The 23030-nt window shown below is 42.8% G+C and overlaps 1 protein-coding gene across 1 annotated transcript in view; it reads right to left on the bottom strand.

Annotated features, from left to right (window-relative positions):
• Positions 1–317: 317 nt before the first annotated feature.
• The window catches only part of SORCS3 (sortilin related VPS10 domain containing receptor 3), a 560208-nt gene continuing 537495 nt past the window's right edge, over positions 318–23030 (bottom strand). The window contains exons 21-27 of the mRNA XM_006216335.4: positions 17176–17299; positions 15506–15618; positions 11837–11968; positions 10010–10109; positions 8912–9017; positions 3054–3214; positions 318–2272 (exon numbers count right to left, since the gene is read on the bottom strand). Coding sequence (XP_006216397.1) covers positions 2208–2272; positions 3054–3214; positions 8912–9017; positions 10010–10109; positions 11837–11968; positions 15506–15618; positions 17176–17299 — 801 coding nt within the window. The 3' untranslated portion in view covers positions 318–2207. The remainder of the gene's footprint in view (positions 2273–3053; positions 3215–8911; positions 9018–10009; positions 10110–11836; positions 11969–15505; positions 15619–17175; positions 17300–23030) is intronic.

Raw genomic sequence — 23030 nt, 5'->3', positions numbered from 1 at the left:
GCTGGCCTCACTTGGAACTCTGTTATCCACCACGAGAATCCCATGCCCTGGGTCGTGGTTGGTCTCACAACAATGACAATTTATGGAGCAGACCTGAACCAACGGCAGCCTGCATCCAAACCAGCCCAGGAAAGCTTGGTCAGTCCTGACTGAGCTCGACCAAATCACAGCCAACCTGAAGACTCACAAGCAAAACACCAATATCTATTGTTATAAACTATTCGTGTTTTTTTTCCCACATAGCATTATTACAGCAATAGTTGAATGATACCATAGATCAAGAAACTGCCCAAAGAGAGACATCTCAGCCAGGGATGTAGCTTTGATGTACAAAAATACATTTATTTTCAACAATTTCAAAACCACTGTCTTTTTTTTTACAGTAGAAATATTCAAATGGAACAATAAAACCAAGAACAGTATATGTACATATACTGTATATATAGACATGACTCATGCATTTGTATTCCAGGGTTTAGTACAAGTATTGCAATTGTCTGCCCCATTTAACCCTTGAAATGAAAAAGCAGGATCTTTAAAACATTCCTAATTCTGATCTACGCTGTGGCCAGACTTCTCCAGGTCACATCCTCTGGGTGTCTCACAGAGAAGGATGTGAACCATCTCCGACAGAAGCGAACAGGTCCAAAATCCGGCCTTTTCTCCCATGTATATACAGGATATCATTTTTTGAAACAAGTGTGCTCAGGCTGAGCCTGAAAATAAAACAATGCTTACAGCATGGCTTAAAGCGACCCTCCTGAAACGAAGTGGCACGTGGAATGTGTGAAGGGGCTGGGATGCTGGAAAAGAGAAGTCTGGCTTTGAAAGCCACTCGCCCCAGACGCAAGAACTGTCTTAAGGGAACTGAAGGCAGACATTTGACTTTAAGGAAGTTGTGTACATCTGACAAGCAAGAAGCACAGCTTTGCTAACATCAACTTTGACTAATATCATCGAAGGCTAGACCCCTGTTTGGCCCGCAGGGTTTGCACGGTCTCGTGACTCCACAAACACCACCTCTCTCCCTCCTCTTGTTTCTCCCAGGCCGAGAGGCACTCATTGGGCTTAACTGAATACCCAAGGGACTTTTCTGAGCTAAAAAGAGCCCGAGGATACCCCATAAGCATTCTACATTTCCATGGAATCCAACCAGAGAACAGAGTAAGTGTCATTTCTAGATCCATTGCCTGGCTTCTTTAGAGAAAACCACTATTTCAGGCTGATACCTATCCTGAAATTCATCCCTTCAGAGGGGAAGCCTGGTTTCCCCACCTGAGTCTCCATGTGAAGTCTCTCATGGGCATCGTCTCGCAACTTCTTCCATGTCACTGATGGGGTAAAAAGACCCCCACGTTCTCCGATGTCACTCTAGTCCTTCCTTTACCAGTTGTCCCAGAGAAGCCCTCCCCCCTCCCCCCTTTATATACAGAAGGAGAAACCAGTGATGGTGCAGACATAGAGATGCAAGAGTTAAGTGTGACAGACAACTGGAGGGCATCCAGAACCCAATGCGTCACGTCAAGCAGGCCTGGGGCTTGGTCAGCTCTGAGGGTGAGTGCATAAGCCAACAGACGCATCTTTTCTTTTTTTCAGTTTTCTTTTTTACTAAACATTAAATTATTTCTCAGGAAATAAAAAGCTATTTACACTGGAATTATATACAATAAGCCATCCACAGCCTCGCAATGGACATGCACGAGGCAGGGCCTCTTCCGTACAGATGTGCACGCTTTCTGCAGCTACATTCACTCCCCACCAACCTACCTCTGGCAGATCTAACTGGGAAATGGTTTCTGTTTTAGGGGTGTGTGCTGGGTAGGAGGGGGCAGGCGTTGGTGATGTTGGGTGGCAGTGGGCAGGGAATGGGAGGTTAGTGGAAAGCCAACCAACTTAAAAAAAAGAGAGACTACAAGGAAAAAGCGGTTCCTGGCACTGTCAATGGCAGAATGAAGCAAGAAAGCCATGGGAAGAAGCACCCTTTACCCTCAGCACAAATACAGCCATGTATTCTTTTTATCTCATTTTCATCAGCTAAGAATGCCTTCTCCTCCCAAAGCGAAGCCTCTGCCTGCTCTTTAGGAAGGGGCCCTTGGTAAACAAAAGGTAAGAAAAGACATTTTCTTTTTTTTTTTCCGTAATAAGAGTAACAGTGATCATCAAAAATAAAAAGTCAGAGAGATGGTTGACCACGTGGCTTGTTGGTCTTAAACACTAGTGCAGTTGGGGATCTCCTTTGTGCTCTCGCTGTTTGCAATGGTGGCAATGCCTCCTGCAGGGGAGAGAAGACAGAAGGAGATAAGGATGAACATGTCACAGGGGGCTGGACCTTTGTTTTATTTACTACCAAAAACCAAGCCACCTGGCATTAATGTGCTTGATGTAAGTTTATGAAATAGGGTACTCGGATAGTGTCTCCTCTCGGCTCACTGGCTTAGCTATGTTTAATGTTTGCCGTCTCCCACACCAGCACGCCAGGTACGAGCGATCCCTGGCCCTCTTCTGCTCTACTGATCCCAACTGCAACAGCCAACAGATGTTGAGCACTCCTACGTGGCAGTGCCTGTGCTAATGACATACATCATTTCATGATCACAACAATCTCAGAAGCCAGGTACTATTATTCCCATTTCACAGATGAGGAATAGGAGGCACAGAGAGGTCCCAGAGCTAGTAGATGCGCAGAGCAAGAAAGAATCCAGGGCTATCTAGTGGCCGAGTCCCTGCTCACAGGACTATTAATTAGGACGTATCATGCTTTTGCTTTATAGGAAAAATAAAAAGGAAGTCCAACAGTAATGGACTGTTGGCCTCATCCTTCCCCCACTTGAACTCCAGAACTTTCTATCATGATCTTTTAAGAGAAAAAAGGTCTGCCAATTCCATGTGGTGAGAGGTGACGGACACGTTCTAACACATGACGATGTTGCTGCTGCCAATTGCTTTTTCCCACCCGCCGCTCTAGTCCTACCTGAAGGACAGGCCAAGTGGGCTGGCTGGCCGAGTGTTCGGAGGCAGAGGACACAGGAGCGTGGTGATATCAGCACACGTACCTACAACCCGAGTGTCCAGCTCTTTGTCCAGCAGCTCCTCGGGCTCGGTGAAGTCACCGAGTGTGATTTTGGGGGCGTTTTCACTTTGGCTCACTGACCCAATCATCTCCTGCTCCTTGTCGTGCTGGACTTGAGCATAGATGTTAATCCAAGGGATTTTCCTACATGGGGCAGGAGCAAAATCAGGTTACAATCACAGGGCAAGCCAAACTGGGGCAACTGGAAACCCCAGGTGATAAGGGGGAAGAAGCAGCTCTTTACAGGACAGGCTGATGTCAGGGAAAGGGGACGGCCACCCAGATACTGCTGCCATGAGGCCAATGAACGCAAGGAGGAACCCAGATGCCCAGAGGAGATGCAAGCCACAGAACTCCTCGAGGAATGCATCTTCTTCTGGGGCACCGTACCAGCAGGTAATAAACAGAAGGGCCATGCCACTGGCCAGACGTGCACAAAAACCCTCAAAGCCTCTCCCCGTTACGTTTATAAAGGAGGTGGACTTTGAGATTCGCAAGGTTGTTATCATAGAGAAAAGACAGCTTTTTCTAAGTTTGCATCAATTTAATCAATTCACATGGATTTCCTTTGCGAATAAATAGCCAAGGAAAAAAAGACTTACAGCCACCCACAGGCCAAGTAGCTTAAATACTTTCATAGTCAGTTTCCTCATCTGTTCAATCGGAATAACAATAGCTCTCTTTTAGGGTTGTGGCGAGATCAAGGCAAGGGTTAAGAGAAGGTAAATAACTTCCTCCAAAGACACACAGGCAGTAGGTTTAAAAACAAAGCAGACAGACTTGAGGTTGGAGGAGCAGGCAAGTTCAGACTGCAATCTTGGAGAATTCATCTCCAGACCCATTTCTGTTATCTCTTGACCCACTGTGTTCCAGCCTCTGTAGCCCCCTTTGAATTTTGTTTGTTGGTTTGTTTTTACTGAGTTATAGTCAGTTTACAATGTTGTGTCAATTTCTGGTGTACCACACAATGCTTCAGCCATACATAAATATTCATTTTCATATTCTTTTTCACTGTGAGCTACTACAAGATATTGAATATATTTCCCTGTTCTATACAGTATAAACTCGTTTGTCTATTTTATATATACCAGTCAGTATCTACAAATCTCACTCCTAGTTTATCCCTTCCCACCCCCCTCTCCCCTGGCAACCACAAGTCTGTATTCTGTCTGTGCTCCTTTGGATTTTTCTAATCCAGAATTTTTTTTTTCCAGGTTACTTTATTTTTAAAATAATTTTATTAACGTGTAGTTGATTCACAATGTTAGTTTCAGGTGTACAGCAAAGTGATTCAGTTATACATATACATACATGCATATTTTTTCTTTTCAGTAACCCAGAACTTCTTAAATCCCAGTGTGCTTATGCATTGCCAGGTTCTTGTTAAAAGGCATGTGTGACTCTATAGGTCTGAACAGGATGGGTTGAAATTCTGCATTTCTGCCTAGTTCCTAGGTGGTACTGATACCTCTGGGGTGAGACCTAAACTTTGAGTTTCAAGATTCTAACACATCAGATTCGCACCCACCTTGGGGACTTTAAATCAACTGTTCCCTCTGTAACACACCTCCTTCTACTCTTCTTATGACAGTGTCCTGCTTGTCCTTCAGAATTTGGCTTACCTGTCACCTCTGAGAAGCCCTTCCTGATCACTCAATCTCTCCCATTATAAATATGTAATTATGGGATGGTGTCTATGAAAGAAATGATAGGGTGCTGGTTTAGAGGGATGGAATAGGCACTGTGTGTGGACTTTTCTTTCTCTCCCACTAAAAGCCCCATTGCAAAGTCTGCTATACGTTTAACTTAGCACAGTACTTGGCACATGATTTATATGAAGTAAGTATGTGTTGAATAAATGAACAATGGCCTCAAAGCGTGTACTCTTTCTATTTTCGTATGTTATGTTCTCAAGCAAAAAACCCCACACTTTTATCTTGGAATATTACAGGGAGAAGAGCCCTGTCTTACCTCATGAAATGAGGGGGAAGTTGGACGTGAAATCCAGACATTTCATGAAGCTGATTACTGGCAGAGATGTTACTCAGACTTGAGACATCTGATACCCACCCCAGTCCAGAACAGACTTTCTGTGCGTGTCTAAAGGGGAATTGCTCTGTTGCCCTAGTGCCCACCAGTAGTAGTGTCAAGCTTCTACACTCCCTTCCCCACTCCAGCCTGCAGTGAGGTAGAATACGGGGCATTTAATAAGGTCTTCTTGTAGCTAATTTAGAAGGAAAGACCCCCAAACATGCTTAAAACATGGATAGTTTCGTCCTCTCCTTTACGTTCAGTTTTCATGTTTTTAATGGTTGCTTTCCATCCATTAAAGAGGTTTCCTCCTGACTCCTACTGGTCTAAACCAGCTTAATATAATTTACAAGAACCTTAAATGAACAGATTCTATGTGAAGCCGCAAACAGCAGGCCCTCTAAATGTGTGTAATTAAAATTTCATGCTGGCCCTTACTTTCTGCTTCTCTAAAGAGAAATGCAGCCTAATGACTGAGATTTCTTCTAATCATAAAGGTACATATAACTCATGAATGTTGGGATTCACTGTAATATTTATTAGGTGCTGAGGGCAGTTGAAGCATTCCTGATCACACACGTCTGGGGACGTCTGAGCTGTAGCCAGAGGTCACGGCCTCCCCATTCCTGCTTTCTTAATGATACTTGTGAAGAATTAGATAAATTGGCCTTGATAAAGACTGTTCACTTTATTTCAGTCTCTGAAAACAGGCATTTTTAAAATATTTTAAATAGATGGTTGGAAAGCAATGGGTGTTATATCACAATTTGCAGCATTTATTTAATTTTTTTTTCAAATTGCTTTTCATTTCTTAACACACCCACCTGCAGGACTGTACAGACGATAAGCCAAGACTAAAGCTCACTTTTGCAGATAAGAAAGGTGGGAAATAAAGAGATTTAAAGATATGTCCTGCGCTATACATTCATATAAATTTTGAGAAGAGGAGTAAGATGGATCAATCCAAGCCACCAATATAAACTTCAGCTTTTATTGTTTGTTCCACCTATGATTAAGTGTTAGAAGCCCGTGGGAGGAAACCTGGAGGAAGCAAAGTAGGCTTCAGATTCTGATGAAACCCTTACTGAAAAAAAGACTGAGAGAAAGATAAAAACTCTAAAGCGTTCTCAGATAACATGAAAAAATCAATTTAAAGTATAGAAAGAAGGTCTTTTTAGACAGAGTTTTCAGAACATAAAAGCCATCTCAGAATGATTTTTAATTATATTGCCTGAAACATCACAAAGCAGTAGTCACTATCCAAGAATGAGATCAAGTGTGGTCACTTAACAGAGAGAGAGAACAGAATTACCCATGAGCCCCAAGTTCCTTTAAATAATTCTATCCTCCTTCCTCTGTTAAGTGACCACGTGGGACATTGGTAGTTTTCCGCAGCACAAAGCAGGCATTCAATAAATGTTCACTGAATAAATTAATGCCTCAATGAACTACTGCTAAAAATGGCAGAGAGAAAGTTTGGGGTCTGAAAACAGCATGGTCAGTGATCTGGAAACAGAAATAGACTGTCCCTTCCCTAGTCTGTACTGTCCGACTATTTACCAGCCAGGCGCAGCTATTTAAATTTAAATGAATTAAAGTTAAATGAAGTTAAAAATTCAGTTCCTCCATCACATCAGTGGCTACTCTATTGGGCAGTACAGATGTGGAGTATTCTCAACATTGCAGAAAGTTCTGCTGGGCAGTAATGAAAGAAGCAAAGGGGACTCCAGGAATCATGGAAGAGAACCTGACCTTTACTTATCAGCAAGCCAGGCATCCCCCACACAGCCATCACGGGAGTTCCAGGTGGTGAGGAGAGAAAGGAGACCAAAGAAATAAAGGAGGGTCCAAAATGAAGATGGACTACAGCACTGGAAGGAAATCTTCCAGAAAAGGTGACTAGAAAAGAAAAGGTAACGGATGACTGCTTACTCTTAACTCACTCTGCTGTTTACCCAGTTTGACTAGTGTCTGTTTCTTGTAGCCTTAGCTACATGATTTACTGGCAGAGAAAGGACTGGCTGAAATTTGGGGGCTACAGAGGTAGAGTAATTCAGAGATGCCATTAACTGGCATCAATTTAAGTACTAAGCCTACATATTAAGAGATGCCTACATTAATAAGTTGACCATCTAGGTAGTTTAGCAATATTTACAAGAGATGTCTAAGTCACAGGATACATCTTGCCTTAATTTGGAGACACCTGACACAAACACCTCTTTGTAGGACTTCTATGGGCCCCTGTCCTCAGCAAGCATGGAGTTCTAGGAGCCAGAAGGTGATAAATTTGGTTTAACTGATCATCAAGCCCCAGCAATGTGAGGTTTCCCCAAGTCAAATCCTTGAATGAATCAAAGGGTGCTTTGTCTGTAACTGAAGTACATCCGTAAAGGAGTGTTGTTTGACCAGACTGTTTCAATACTGAGTCTTTGCTCTCTAATTGGATATGAAAGTATTTTTCCTTCCTCAAAGGGAGCATGGCAGATGGGTTGACACATCTGGATCCAACGAGATATGAATGTACATAGTGGTCTATAACTTGAGTAGGAAGGTAAACTTCACTCTGTCCTTCTAATGCAGAGCGTTGAAGGTCCCTGCTGTTTTGGCTAATTCTGAGATATATATTGAGTAAAACTGGTGCTTTTATGCTTGAGAAATCCACAGTAGGAGAGCTGAAGTAGGGAGTAGGGAGGGGAGGTAGACTGAAGGACCTTTCCCACTGATCTCTTTCAAAATCTTAAAGCATTAACTTCGGCATCTAGAAAAACTCCCAGCACCAAGTTACACTTTCAGAACTCACCTGACAATAATTCGTGATATTTTTACTTTACCCAGGCTTCCTATGAAACACATTTCTATGTCACTGATACCTGTTGAGCCTCCTATGTGCCACACAAGACACCTTTGGAAGACATGCTGTTATTTACAGTAACTTAGCTTTGCTGATTTTTTTTTTTTATTATGTACCAGGTATAGAGATTGTTACATTTAAAACATATAGCAAACCTATAAAGTGTTATTGTTTTCCCATTCTACACATGAGAGCACGAAGGCTTAGAGAGGCAAATTCAAGGACCTAAGGTTGCAAATGCTAAAAGTTAAAACTGAGTCTGTCCGACTTCAGAGTCCACACCCTTAACCAGCACACCTCTTGGCAGATGCATTAATTATTCAAATAATGGTACAGAACTATTGATTTCAATTTCATGTTCTAAATAAGTACCCTATTATATCACCCCTCCTGTGGCTTTCAAAAATAATTTCTGAGTCCAGGTGGGGTTTGGTTTTCCTGATCAATTTCCTTTCAGAAACAGGAAAAAGAGGAAAGAGGATAAAAAATGAGTATTTTTAGCATGCAAATTCAAACAGAGAAATTGAAGAGCTGCAACACAAGATAAGAAAATGTGTGTGTGTGTGCATACAAGATTCCAGCTGCATTTTCTCTACTTAACCACCCTGAATGTGGGTTAAGCTGTAGAAAAAGACCTCCTAAACATTTGAGACCTTACTTTAGAAACTTAGGTGAGGTTTGACAACCCCTTATGCTTCTCTTGAAGAGAATAAACTGATTTCACAGGCTACCCCTCATTTTCCTAACTCAACATAATCACAGACTGGATAGAGTTCAGATTCTTAACGCCCATTTATTCCCTGACCCTAAGCCATTCCGGCTCCTCTCTGATGCCAAACAGAGCTTCAGGGAGAGTTAATTTTACCTATTTGGGATGAGTTTAGGAATGTTGCTTATATGATGAATTAGCTCCCATGAATCTAGCCCCATGATTAAAACGGACTGATAATACCACCTACCTTTTAAACTTGTAGATCAAAAACACAGCCAGGCCGACGAACACCACTGACAAGAGCATAAGCATGGCCGAGCTGCTGTGCCCAGCGCTGGAGTCCACCAGTGGGGCTAGGAGGAAAGAACACACTTGCTCACTTGGAAGCTATTAGCAGGAGGGAGCATTCATTGCAGAAAGGAGGCCAGCTGATCTTCATCCTTATAACCAGCTTCCCACTGCCCTGTATGCTACCGGGGCACAGGAAGCTTGGCTTCAGTGATGAGAAGGGTATCCCCGATCACAGCTGCTTGGGGAAAGCAACTTCCTCCGCTCTGCCTGGGGAAACGTGCTGTTCTTGGTGTAAACGACACCCAGCTAAGGGGACTAGGACTAGGGCTCGAATGTGCTTTCTCTTAGACAGCCTGCATGCTTATCAACATGACTATAGGTGGCCAGTTGGGAACTTTGGGTTAAATACTGATGTAGTGCGTCGATCTCTTCCTCTTCACTGTTCTGATAAAACACTGCTGGATGGGCCCATTTGGAACCTCCACATCTGAAGTGTTTTATATTAATTAGAAACATTTAGTAAATAGGTGTTCCCAAAGAGCCAGTAATGGATGCCCAACGCACATGCCTTTCTTTTTATTCCTTTCACAAATCAACCACCCAGAGCTGGTTCCTTTTGCTACTTAGATTTACACATTATACATCAAAGAGAGTTTTAAGAACATTTTAAAGTTACTTGATCTGGTCTCCCAGGCAAAGTTCATTGAATCAGAGAATCGTAGAAATTAAGAGAGCCTGAGGACTACTGAACAGGATCCCACCTGTTGTAGATAAAACACCTAATAAAGTTAAAGCCCGAAGAAATTGTTAAGTTTTCCCCCAAGATTATCCAGGAATTCAATAGCAAAGTCACTTCTAAGAAAGTCTTCTTGCCACCTTAACAAGACACCTCAAGAAAGGTGTGATTAATCTTTCTTTGCTATCACTACACAAAGCCACCTTCAGGCATTTATAGAGCAGTGTCTAGTAATTATCTCCTCCCTTTTCTCTCCAGAATATCAGATCACCGTACCCATCTCTCCCCACCCCACCAGACACCCCACCTTGCACTCACCTAATGTCAGCTGTGTGACATACACAATGACTTGAACCCCTGGCTTCAGCTCAAACTGGACCAAGTTTTGGTTTAGAGCATTAAACAGCGTCTCTACAATCTGGGGGAAAAAAGAAGAGGGAGAGAGAGAGGCTGTGTGGGAAGAAATGATGTGTGACGCTCGTCCCTCATGGAGTAAGAAGCCAGGGTCAATAGGCGAAAAATAACCATGCTCAAAGGATGGAATGTTGCAAGATGTATCAATTCAGTTCTCCCAGCCCGGGGAGCCCTGTGAAGCCAAGGACGTAGCTGGTATCGTTCGCTTATACTGGGGAGGAGAGTGAGACAGAAAGAGGTGTGTCCAAAGTTACCTGGTGAATTAGAGTTGACAACAGACACAGACGTTTCATTCAAGTCCCAGTTGAGTGCCTTTTCAGCCAAGCCTGTGTGACTTACTGTAGAAAGACCTATTGTGGGTCCCAGTGAAAGAGAGTCAACCCACCATTAGTTCTTTAATCTGATCAAGCAATACACACAGGGTAGAGAGGCCCCTCCTGCCAGGATTAAAGCAGGAGTGTACACCCCAACCCACGCCTCTGCTTCTTCTCCTTTAGAGACAATGGGAGACAAACATCAGAGCAGAAGCTGCCTCCTTTTTATGGGATAATTTTTCCTCTTTACTTTTCCCCAGCAAGTCTCAGAACACATAACATCGATTTAATCACCGTGTAATTCCCACATGAAAGCTGAGGCAGACTGAGGCTGTTGTCCCTAACTCTTATCTCGCTGTACGCGCCTTAATATCACAGCTGCTATTCATCACCGTAATTACCTATTTATCTAAATGGATGGATATGGTAGCTTCCAAATATAGTTCACACATGCCACTTGCTATTTCAGAATAAAGAGGTCTTGTAAAAGTGATGTATGTATCGGGAAGCTGAGTTTCTCTCTGGCCCATTTCAACATGCAGCCCTGCAGTGCAAAGATCCGCTTCATTTTCCAGAGAAACTGACCATGATGGCATCCACGCAGCTCTCGGAAGGACAGGCGGGGGAGGTGGGGATGGGGTGACAGCAGGTGAGATGCAGAGGGAAGAGGAAGATGTCTGTGTGGTCATTAGCTCATGTGGGAGCAAATGTGTTTGATTCCTGCAGTTTTTAGCAGCTTCCTTCTCACCTGTTTCTACTTCTCCTGACTGAGCATCACAGGAAGGCATGGAAAGGTGAAGCCAAGCCAAGCCAATAAGACCCCAGGAAAAGCAGGGAGTGAGAGAGGGAAAACCAGGAGACGCCACCACCTTCACTTTGAGGATAGTGTGCACATCACGAGAACTATACACCCATTGGGTAAGGACAGTAAATCACAATCCCTTAGGGGAACGCTGCTTCCTTAGTCAAAGCAAGATGAGGTAATCCATCTCTCTCAAAAGACATGTGTTTAAAAACAGTCCATTTTCTTCCTAGAAGTGGAACTTCGATTGACCAGGATCTTTAAAGATAGGAAGCACATTTTCCCAGAAATAGATAGGGAAACTCAAATTCCTCTCCCCCATCTCTCTTTCCCCAGGACAAGTCATTGGTTGAGAGACGTGAACAAGTTGCGGGAATGCCAACTGTTGGAACAAATGATACCAGGGGTGCTTTTCTTTCCTGGGTTGCTGAATGCTCCAGTCTTTGTACATTTGCCTTTATTCTGGGTAAGGCTGATCGTTCTCCAAAGCCTTGGGTGCTGGATAAAGCATGACAAGCTGACGGACCAATAGGAAAGGGCTTATCTCCCTTTCTGGCTGGAAATACTTTGTGTCCCCTTAGGAGGTGAGGGGCAGGCCAGTGTCCTTTCACTTACTTGCTCCAGGTCCCCTTCATTGCCTTTCCTCCTCTCTGTCAAGTTCTTCGGGGGAAGGATGAAGAGCTCTGCTGAAGTGGGGAGGCCAGGGAACACAGCGACTAGGATCTGGTCTTCCGGGACACTGGTTACCTGCAGAGATGTTCAGACCCAAGAGTGAGGTCTTGGAGGAGCCAGCCTTCTCCACGCCAATAACCAGAATATGGACTATATATTTTTCAAATGTAGCATTTTAGGCATAGTTTCCAATATATATCCAGGTTTGCTTTCTGTTTTCCCTAGACCTGCTAGGTAAAGAAGTCTTAGTTTCACTATCTCCTCTGTTCTTACATATATTTTTACTAAAACTAAAATACTTCTACAAATGATTTTCAAAATAGTGTTTGCTGGCAACATGAGCAGAAGCTCCTCCTACATTTTCCTTTTTTTTTTTTTTTTTTTTTTACACTAGGAGGGCTCGAGCCTCTGGCTAAAACATCAACAGCCTGGCTGCAAAGGAAAAATAAGAAGTTGTAAACAAACACAGAAAAATGAAAATTTAAAAAAAATGCAAACCAGCTCTTGTTTTCACTTACTGAAGCAGGATTTTTCATTAAGTTAAAAGAGCTAATTCTGGTGAGGCTTCAGTTAAGAGGTTTCCTTAATTGTTGCGGGCAGCCCTAAGAACTGATACAAATTGCCAATTTGTATTTCAAAAGACTTACTGTAAGGTCATAAAAATATTCAGACTCTTCATTCAGCAACTGTAACTTGGAGTGTTTGTCCTAAAGAAATGACCCAACGTATAGGAAAAGCCATAGGGAGGAAGAAACACAACAATATTTATAATACCAAAGAAATGGGAAAAGCTCAAATATTTTTTTAAAAGTTAAGTAAGTAACAGTTATTCCACCATTAAGATGATAACTTGTGCAGTGCGGCAACATGGAAAATCACTTAATGATAGCTGTATTTGGATCTGTCTCCTTATATTTCTTTGGTTACAACTCTAAAAAAATAAAAATGTAGACAAGTAAAAAACAAAACACTAAAAGTTAAGATGCTGAAATTGTAAATGAAGTTTTCTATTCCTGCGTGTTTAGTAAAAGGATTATATTGCTTTTTAATAAAAACGAAAAGAAAGCTTCTGTCTGAAGGCAAATTCTTTAAGAAAACAATACTCTGAGTTCTCCCCTGTAAAGAGCAGGCCTGTTCTTTCCTATGTGTCTCCTGAAGGTCTTTTATCCAGAAAAACACCCCTTCTTCTGTCAGTTCAAATTATGTATGTATGTGTGTGTATTTGGTGAGCTCTGACTCCTGTTTGGAAATAGGCTTACAGATTGCAGTTGACGCTCAGGGACGTGATGAAGGAAAGGGAGAGCGTCCACTTGCAGAGAACTAGCCAGCAGCAGTCAGAAGCCTGAAAAGTTCTCCAAGGTGGGGAGGCATCCTGGTGGAATCCCAGAGGCCTTGCCCGACAACTCAGTTTCCTGCTGGGAGTCGTGGCCCTAAGTAGCTAGATGTCTCAGTGCCCAAGTGATGGGGCAAGATGGCCTTGTTCTAACCAGCCAGGGGAAGCAAGTGCCAGAGACCAGACTGAGGAGCAAAACGCAGACAACCACCCAGTGGAGAAGAGGACTCGTCAGATGAGCCTATGAGTGCCGTGGCTGGTGTGACTTTGCGTCCCAGGGAAGAGACGTCCCAGGGAGCATCACTCAGTTAGGCGGGACCTTGGAGCGCCATGTCTAGAGTCACTTAATCTCATCCAAAGGGACATATGAGTGAGATTTAAGGCCCAGGCATCAATGGAAAAGGTTGATTATTATTATTTATTAACATTATTAAAATTACTAAGTCATTTATCAAAAAGTGTGTGTGTTTTAAATAAATACAATCAGCCACATACAAGACAATCCTGACTGTTTCACAGTCAAGGGCATACAAGATCAATTTCATCGTCATCCCCATCTACGAACAATCTCTTGTAAAAAGATCTGTGGTGAAGTTCGTCTTGTGGGCAGCTCCCCACAGGAATGCTCTTATTTCATTCTCTTTATTCTTCTTCCTTTCTGGCAGCTCCTTCGCCATGTCCCTCCATGGACCTTTCTCCTCTGCCTTGGGGAGCATCAGCTCCATCTCTGCCCTGCCCCCCACTCCCCCTTGGGGGGATCTAAGGAACTCCATGACCTCAGCTCCCACATCTCTACCTCCAGTGGACGCCTCACTCGATCTTCACATCCACATCTTCAACTCTCTTGGTTACCTTCACCCAACTGTTTCTCATGCGTTCCAAACTCACATAAAAGATCAAACCATTATTGTTCTCCCAAGCAGGTTTCTTCTACAGAGTCCCCCTATTTGATGAATGAATGGCAAGGAAAACCATCCCCTACCTACTCTTATAATCAGAAAGCTTTTCCCTCCCTGTCACCCACAGTACATTTTACTAGTCAGAAATTCTATTGCTCAGCTTCCTAAGTAGTAAATCTCTCCTCTTCAGGATATTCTTATGTCTGCTTCAGACAACTGCAGTAGTCTTGTACCTGGTCATCTTTTGTGAAATCCTCCCCCATCCTATTCACTTCCTGCCTCAAGAGCCCATCCTCTGGCCACAAGAATGGGTATTTGAAATATAAATCTATTGTCAGGAATTCTTTACTTACAGAATAATAAAAATGTTTACACCTTCCAGAGCCTACAGGATGTATGTCAAACCCCTTTTGGCTTCTCAGAGCCTTCACAAGTTGCCCAAACCATCCCTGCTCGACGTCAGTCACACCTGCCCTTGTAACAGACAGACTGACTACACTAAACTGCCCATTTCCAAGTACACTGTGCATTCCAGTAGACCATGGCTTTGCACATGCTGTTCATTCTACCTGAAAGACATCATCCTTTCTGTTATCTACTATTTATCCTTTAAAACAGAGTTCAAGTATCCCCTCCAAAGACCATTCTAATAGTTCACAAGTGTTTACTGAATCACAAATATGTGTTAAGCCTGCACTTCCCTAGACAGAATCACACTTCTCTCCACGCTCTTTTGAAATGTTGGCCATGTCTCTACCATAGAACCAGTCGCATATTAGACTTCTCTCTACAACTGAACTGACCCTGTTTTATTTATCATTATATTCTAGTACCTAGGTCTGAGCAAAGGGTTATCAAAACCCCTTCAACCTTCTGTAAGGAAAATACGACCTTGGGCTAACTCTGTAACTCCAGAGTCCACTGGCATACTACTCTGCTTCCTGGCCTGCAGCCTTCCAATGGCCACATACAGTGGGTCAATGGGAGTCTTGGAGTCTGAGTGTCTAGTTGAAGAAGGAAAAAATGGTGGGCAAACAGCCAACCAAGTGAGTGATGTTAGTACAGACTCAATGAGTGGCCCATCTGTTATTTCATTAAAAGCGTCAAGCTCTTGTCTTAGAAAAACTGAGGCTAAGGATGGGGCCAATTCCCCATCCTCAAACCCTAGACTGATTCTCTTTCAGGTCTCTCCCCACTAATCTCTCCATCTTTCCTTTCCATCCTTCACTTTCTCTACTCTTCTTTCCTCTCTCTCTTTTTGCAGAGAAATCATCTCTGTATAACTGTAGAATGGTGGTTTTAATCCATGGAAATGTATTCTGGGCCACATCATTTGGTTCTTTTTTCATAAAGACTTAAGCAAAGATAAAGCCAACTTACTTTCACCAGAGCCCGCTTGATAACATTGCCAATGTCTTGCCGCCACTCAGGGATGTCAGGGTTGTGGTAATCCAGATTAGGAGAGAATGACAGGAGTTGGGACTGGAAGTATTCTGCAAGAGAGAGTGTGTGAGTGAGGCTGAGAGAGGGTGTGATGGGCGAGGGGACTCCATGAAACGGCCCAGGCTTTCGTGTGGCCTCAGCCAGGATTCCTTCCTTTCAGCCTATTTCCTGACTTCTGAAAGAAAGTGGGGATTGGTGACTGGAAGTAGATCGGTGCTCCCACCACTTGTCAGCTCCTGAAGTCTTAAAGACTTCTTCTTGTAAATAAACATTATCTGACATGAATGAGAAGTATGCAACTCCAGAAGGAGGAGACTTCTGCTGCTGTAGGTGCTGTCGGGCAGAGGCAACAAGAAAGCATTAACAAGTTGGGCTTGATTAGAATGGAACCTTTCAGTGTCCTTCCCTTGGTTCCATCCCTCCTGCTAGAAACTGCCTCAGGGGATTAGAAAGTACCTTGAACCCCTGTCTCTGGGGGGTGGGTAACACTCAGTGTCTTGATCTGGTTGGTAGGTACACACACGTCTGTCCACTTTATGGTAATTCATGAAGTTAAACCACTTATTATGATCTGTGTACTTTTCTGTATTAAATTTATACTTCAAAAAATGTTTACTTAAAAAGAAAGTCTTCCAAGTGCCCAATGAGAGGGCCTGAGCAAAAAATTTGCATCGTTGTAGGAAAAGGCACTCATCTGGGGTAAAGTGGAAGAATTATAATCTGGGTCAGAGGATCACACACCTTAGGACAACTTTCTAGAAAATCCCAAGTAGACTGGCTGCTTTTACAGGTCTGACGGTGGTTTGTGGGACAGTGGCAGAAGCATGATTTGATTTAAAATAAATTTAATAATTAAGAATGGTTCCTCAGGCTGGGGAGGATATAGCTCAGTGGTAGAGCATGTGCTTAGCATGCACAAGGTCCTGGGTTCAATCCCCAATACTTCCATTTAAAAAATAAGTAAACCCAAATATTTCCCCTCCCCACAAAAAAAAAAAAGGGAAAGAATGGTTCCCCAGGATTGAGAACAGAATGGTGGCCCATTTACCACTCTCCTTCCTTGCTCTGTCCTTACATTCTTAGCCTTAGTCTCAGTCTTTGCAGCCAAAAATGTCAGAATGGTCAACAATCAAAAAAACACATCAGTTAAGTGCAGTTCGTCTCAGTATCTGAGCTATGAGTTCTTCAAAAGCAGGGACCATGACTCCTCCAACTTTTAAAATCACTTGTGCCCATCCTCACAAAGAGTGGGTACCACATGTGTGTTACAGAGACCTCAGCAGGTCATCAGAGCTAGAGGCTTCTAGGACAGTCTTTCCAGCTCAGCACCCTTTCAACTTATGACACACTCTGTCTAGTGAGACCATCAGGTTGTACTGCAGACACATCACAAGTGATAAGAAATGCCTGTCAGCGACCAGCTTCTCTGACAACCTCAGTATCTATTCCAGGAGAAGGTAAGGAGTAGGTTTGGATACCTTTTGTGGACCTATATAATTTTCCCATGGCTCGGGGAATTGCCAAAGCAGTCAGCAATTGCTGCTAGGGCAGTTGGAGGGGATTGGCTGGGCAGGAGGAGGCAACACAGGACGATTTTCAGGGCTTACCGTGAACTGCAATATCTTTCGTGTCCTGGATAAGGGCATTCCCAGCAGCCACCTGGACAGTGATGGTATTGGTACCCTCTGCTAGGAATGTGAAGGAAATGCTGCTGTCCAAGGTGATGAGGGGCTGAAAGAGAGAAGCAGAAACCTTTACTTAGCCCTTTATGGGATTTCAGACTCCCTCCTTTCCTATAAATCGCAGACAGTACAAATCTGCATAGCATTTGCAAACTCCCAGGGAATCCTAACTTGAAAAAGAAAATTATTTTACCCAGCTTTCCAAAACTGTGATTATATACCCAGTATCCATGAAGAGTATTAATAGACTTGAAATACACTGTAAACTATTAATTCTGAGATGAAGACTGGACACCTTGGATTCTGCATGTCATTCTGTTCCTTCTCCTGGGGCAGAGTAGATGCACCTTTTGTAATCTGTTCCTAGTGGCTCTGGGAATAGCTGATCATTTCTCTTTACCCTCTATATTCCATGTCACTTATATTTCCATCCTATATTCCACTGGACTGTAAGATATTTCAGAGACGTGACCATGTTTTACTTAATTCTGTATCACACATCCTTGGCACAACATAGCAGAGTCTTATGTAGCCTGGATACATGGTCATAGTACTGACTTTCTGTCTTATCATATCTGTGTTTTCCATTGCAGGGCGTTTCTAACATTTTCAATAGGTTGCAAAACATGTAAACATACATATCTGTGCTCCCTTTTTAATCTTTTTTTTTCTTTTTATGTTTTCTTTTCCTGATCATAACAGATAGGGACTTGCCAGGGCTAAAGAAACAAAGATGGTAAGTATACATGATTTTTCCCCTGGGAATTAGGATCTTGATAGAAGCAAGAGCTTATTGGAGAGAAGAGAATGCAGATTCTGAGACTGAAGAGTCATTATTCAGCAGCTATCTTGAGGCCCAGGCCCTCTCGAGTTTGCTGGTGTTTGCAAAGGTAAGACAGAGTAGTAGGAGGCAGCTCACAAAGAGATGTCACAAGCACAGATGAGCTGACTCTGTGTCCTCTGTGTGTGTTAGGACAATGTGATAGAGTAATAACGCGGCCAGCTGGGGATGCAAAGAGTTGCCCTTTAAGGGTGTGTAATGGCCTGCGGTCACACGGCGCACCCATGCACCCATGCACTCTTAGCTGAGCAAGATCTGGATGTGAGCCCCTAGACCTGCAGAGGCTCAGAGATGCAGCTTTCAGACAGCATCCCTGCTGCAAGACTTAAATCCCTTTCTAGCTCAGAATTTTCAGCTGGGCCTCTGAAACAATAATTTTCTGGTTTGGCTTTAAAATTCTATTGCTCTCTTTTATGACCAGGCTGATAGCTAGAGTTGAGCAGGATTAGAAATATTGCCCTAAGCTTCTGACACCCTTTCTTCTCTGCTAAAATGAAAGAAAGAGGTGAGTATAGAAGCAGCTGTACACTTTCCCTTAGCCAAGGGTAAGCCCCAGAATTCAAGCATTCTTCCCCATCCTGTGGCTCTGTGATGATACGCACAAGGGTGTGGTGCTACTAATTAAACAGCAAATGAGGTACAAGTAGGTTCTGTGATGGACATCAACTCCAGTGGGCCGGCAGTGGCTGTTTAGTGTTCTGTGTTGAGGAGGAAACTGAAGTCAAATTGAGCTCAACACAGCAATGGTGGCCATGGACATGGAATAAACAGAAAGGGGGAACCACTGAGTTGCCATCTGCAGTATAAGGAGAACAGAGAGGCGAAACTCTGGCTTTGTTACTATTTTAATGAACAACTTTGGGCAAAATTTGTCTCCATTGTGGCCCTTAGTTCTTTAGCTGTCGAGTTAAAAGTTTCAGTTAGAAGATATGAGAACTCATTCAAAAGTCAGAATATACAGCATTGATGAATGGCTTCTGGTAAACTTCATAGTTCTACTAGTCAACTCCTTAGGTCCTACCTGTCAAAATATCTTCAATTGCTTCATTACTTTAGTCCTATTCTTTGGAAGGAAAATGAGATACCTCTATATACTAAATGGAATGGCTAAACTTCTTTAAAAATAATAGTATCAAACATTGTTGAAGATGTGGACTAACTGGAATGCTCATACATTTTTGGTGGGATGTCCCATGGTGCAACCCTGTGGGAAAAAGTTCAGTTTTGCAAGAAATTGTAATAATATTTTTTTGCAAAGTAGTTGTGCCATTTTATATTTATGACTTGGCTATTGCAGTCCTGAGAATTTAGTCAAGATAAAAGAAAATATATATCCATGAACAAAACAATGTTCATAGCAATATATTCATAATAGCCAAAATCCAAAAAGAGCCCAGGAGAATTTATCAGCAGGAAAATAAATAAGCAAGTCATAATATATCACACAATAAACACAAAAGAACAAGAACCAATATACACAACAGTATGGATAAGTTCCCAAACCATAAGAAATGAAATAAGCCTTATATTTAATAATTCACACAATATGATTACATTTATATGAAGTTCTAGAAAAGGCAAATCTAATTCATGATGGTAAACAACAGTGGTTGGTTCTGTGGGGTGGCAACTGACTGAGAAGGGATGTGAGAGAACTTTTGGGGAGTGGCGGCAATACTATATATCTTGATAGGAGTTACAGGAATACACCTTTATCAGAATTCCAGAAGTGCACACTTCAGATCTGTGCATTTCACTGTGGATATATTTAATACCTCCATGGGAGAAAAGTCTAAATAAATACTGAATTCTAGTTAATGATCTGTAACCTGAAGCATTTAGCACAAAGCACGTAAGTGTTTGAAATTTACTTAGAAATGAATAAAAAAATTAAGATAGATTGACAGCTGGATGGAAGGGTGGACAGATAAATAGACATATGATGAAATAAGTGTGGTAGATGTTGATATAGACTACAGGTGGTGGGTGTATGGATGGTCACTAAAATTATTTCAATTTGAGTTTATGTTTGAAGTTTTAATAATAAACTGTTGGGAGAGAAACACAACAAAAAAGAAATCATAGATGTGTTTTTATTTTTTCTTGATTCCATGAATATGCCTCTCTCTGACCATAACTCTGTTCTATTGCCCTTCCGTTTTGGTTACTGCCTTCAGGTATTGCTAATCTCTTCCCACCTCTCACCACCAGGATACTTTCCTTCCCTAAAGGTTTTCTCTTCAAGGAACCTTCATGACTTTCATGTCATCATCTTCAGCCCTCAGTGGTCTGTGTGGACCCCCTCTCCTCTCCCTGCACACTCTCCTTGTCTTGGACTTGAGTGACTGGTGCTGTGCTGGGCAATGACATCTCTTTCTAAGAGAAGTGGAATTCCTCCCGTCCCAGCAGATTTGATCTCCACTCCATCTGGCTGCTTTCCCAGGAGATCCAGGAACCAAGCAAGAATGCCAGTCTGCAGGACAAGGGAATGCCATCTGAGGGGGGAGGGAGCGTGCCACCCCACCAGCCAGGCAGGGCTCTGAGCCACAGCAAACAAACTGTGTTGAATGCGAACACTTGGTCCCTGGGTAGCAGACCACGGGCCCCCGTGCTGGGGAAATGGCAGAAGCTAATTTTGTTTTCCAAATTGCTTTTGTTTTTCATCAGCTGTTACAGCCTCATGGCTGATTTCACCTTCCTTGCAAAGCTGGAACACTCCACAGGATTCTTGAGTTCTTCACCGGCCACCCATATCTAGTGCACAATGCTAAATTAAATCAAGCATTTTAAGGTTCATTTACTAAATCTATTAGGCAAGCAGACACATTTATTAAGCCAGACCTCGGTTAATCCCAGCAAATTGGCCTTTCAGAGCCCCACAAATCCAACAGGGAAGCCAACTGCCTTCTCTGTCTCTGTATTTTGTCCAAATTACAAGGTCAGCCCATAGCAAGGCTCACGCCCTGCCTAGGCTGTGGGCTACATCCCTGCCCACAGAGGATCCCTCATGGGCAACAGGTCACATGTTATCCACTGAGCCCAGCAAGACATCAACAAAGCTCTGACTAACTTACAGTTACGAGATTCTTGCTTGACTAATGGATCAGGGAGCTTCAGGGAAATGTTTGGATGCAGTCTACACCAGTTCCCCATACACAATAAGTCAAATATATACTGAATATTATAACATCTCCACATTTTAAATGTATACATTAATAAAACCTGCCATTCCCGAATTGGACAGACTATGTAATCACTATGCTTGCCTCACTTAAAATCTTCAGCAGATGACATAGTACTTTGTGGAAAGTGCTTATTATATGAAGAGGAGAAGGAAGAATATGTAATTGTGGATATGCTATGATTAGAACTACATTAGAAAAAAAATCTAAAATACCAAAATCTAAAAGACCAAAATTAAATAAAGTAAATCATATGTAAAGATGTGTTATGACTATGGGATTATTTTGGAAATTCAGTTTGGGAAGAGAAAGTTCCCTCAAATACATACACACACAGACACACACACAGACACACACACACACACACAGACACACACGCACACACAGACACACATACAGACACAGACACAGACACACACACACACACACACCCCTCTAAAAACTCTTCCAAAGTATCTTACTCTCTAAAGTATCACTGTCCATGAATCTGGTTCTATCTTCCATTATCCTATCCCAAATCTGAGTCTCATGACAAAATAACATGCATCCATTTATGTCATTCAAAGCAATTTGTCATCTATCTGCCCCCATTTTAGTTTTTTTATGCAATTTCTTCCCAAATGAATCCTGCTCTTGTGGAATCAGTCTACGTAGAACACAAACATGTCCAAAGACTTACCACAAATCCCTTCCCCTCCTCTCTGCCTCAATTCTGCCGCTCCTCCAATGCCAGCTTAGGGCCAGCTTCACACACGACTTGCTCCAAGACCAAGAAGCCCTGCATCCACTGCCCCCTCGGCTGCTTGGCTGGGCTGGTAATGTTACATTCCTATCACTGTACCTTATAGTATCTGTTCTTGGATGTCAACCCCACATTCTCAAATGGATTTCTTAAGGGCCACAAATGGAATGTATGCTGCTTTGTTATGTTCCTCATAACATCTAGGACAAAATTCAGGTTCTTGAAGAAAGATACATGGAGCCACTGATACAACTTCACATCTCCTGCCGATACATCTCTAGGTGTATGAGCCTACAGTGGATTTCAGGAATGTTTGCTCTCTCCTGTTTATTTATACAGCATCACACTTGCTCACCAATCACTGTGTGTGTGTTCATCCTGCCTTCTCGTCAGGAGTGTAATCTCCTTGAAGGTAGGAACAGGGTCGTAAGTGCTCTTTGTTCCCAAGGGCACCAAGCAGAGGGTTGGCTATAAAGGGGTGAGGGTAGGGGAGAACTGATTCTTACTGAGAGGTTGATTTAATTCAGCCCCTTGGGTGAACCTGTCCAATTCACCTGGTCACAACACATAGAAACACACACACACGGGAAAATTTCTCCTCCATCAGTGACATTATGATGATTAAATAAAATAATGTATATAAACAGCCTAGTGCAAAGCCAATGCTAGGAAATAAATGCTCAAAATTAGTGTTATCTCCCTTTACAGATCAATTTGTTCATCAAAGCTAACTAAATGGCTTGACAATCAGAAAACTCACTAAGACACCCAAAGACACTCATTCATTTGCCAGGAAAATATGAAGCTCCCTGGATCAATTATCAGGCCCTGTGGCCACCTCGATGTGTTTCTGGCCTGAGCAAAAGCACTGAGAAGATACCTCTTTCAAACGGGTCCGAAAGCCATGCTTTGGAGGTGGGAGCGAGCTCTGTGGAACCGAGTCAGACCTGCCACTGGGATGTAGACGCACAGCGGTGACTGACGTGTTCAAGCGCTTAGATGCGTTCTGAGCACC

Source organism: Vicugna pacos, chromosome 11 (genome assembly GCF_048564905.1).
Source record: "Vicugna pacos chromosome 11, VicPac4, whole genome shotgun sequence".
NCBI lineage: Eukaryota > Metazoa > Chordata > Mammalia > Artiodactyla > Camelidae > Vicugna > Vicugna pacos.
The sequence above is the reverse complement of the archived record's forward strand: the minus strand, read 5'-3'. Positions and strand labels throughout refer to the sequence as shown.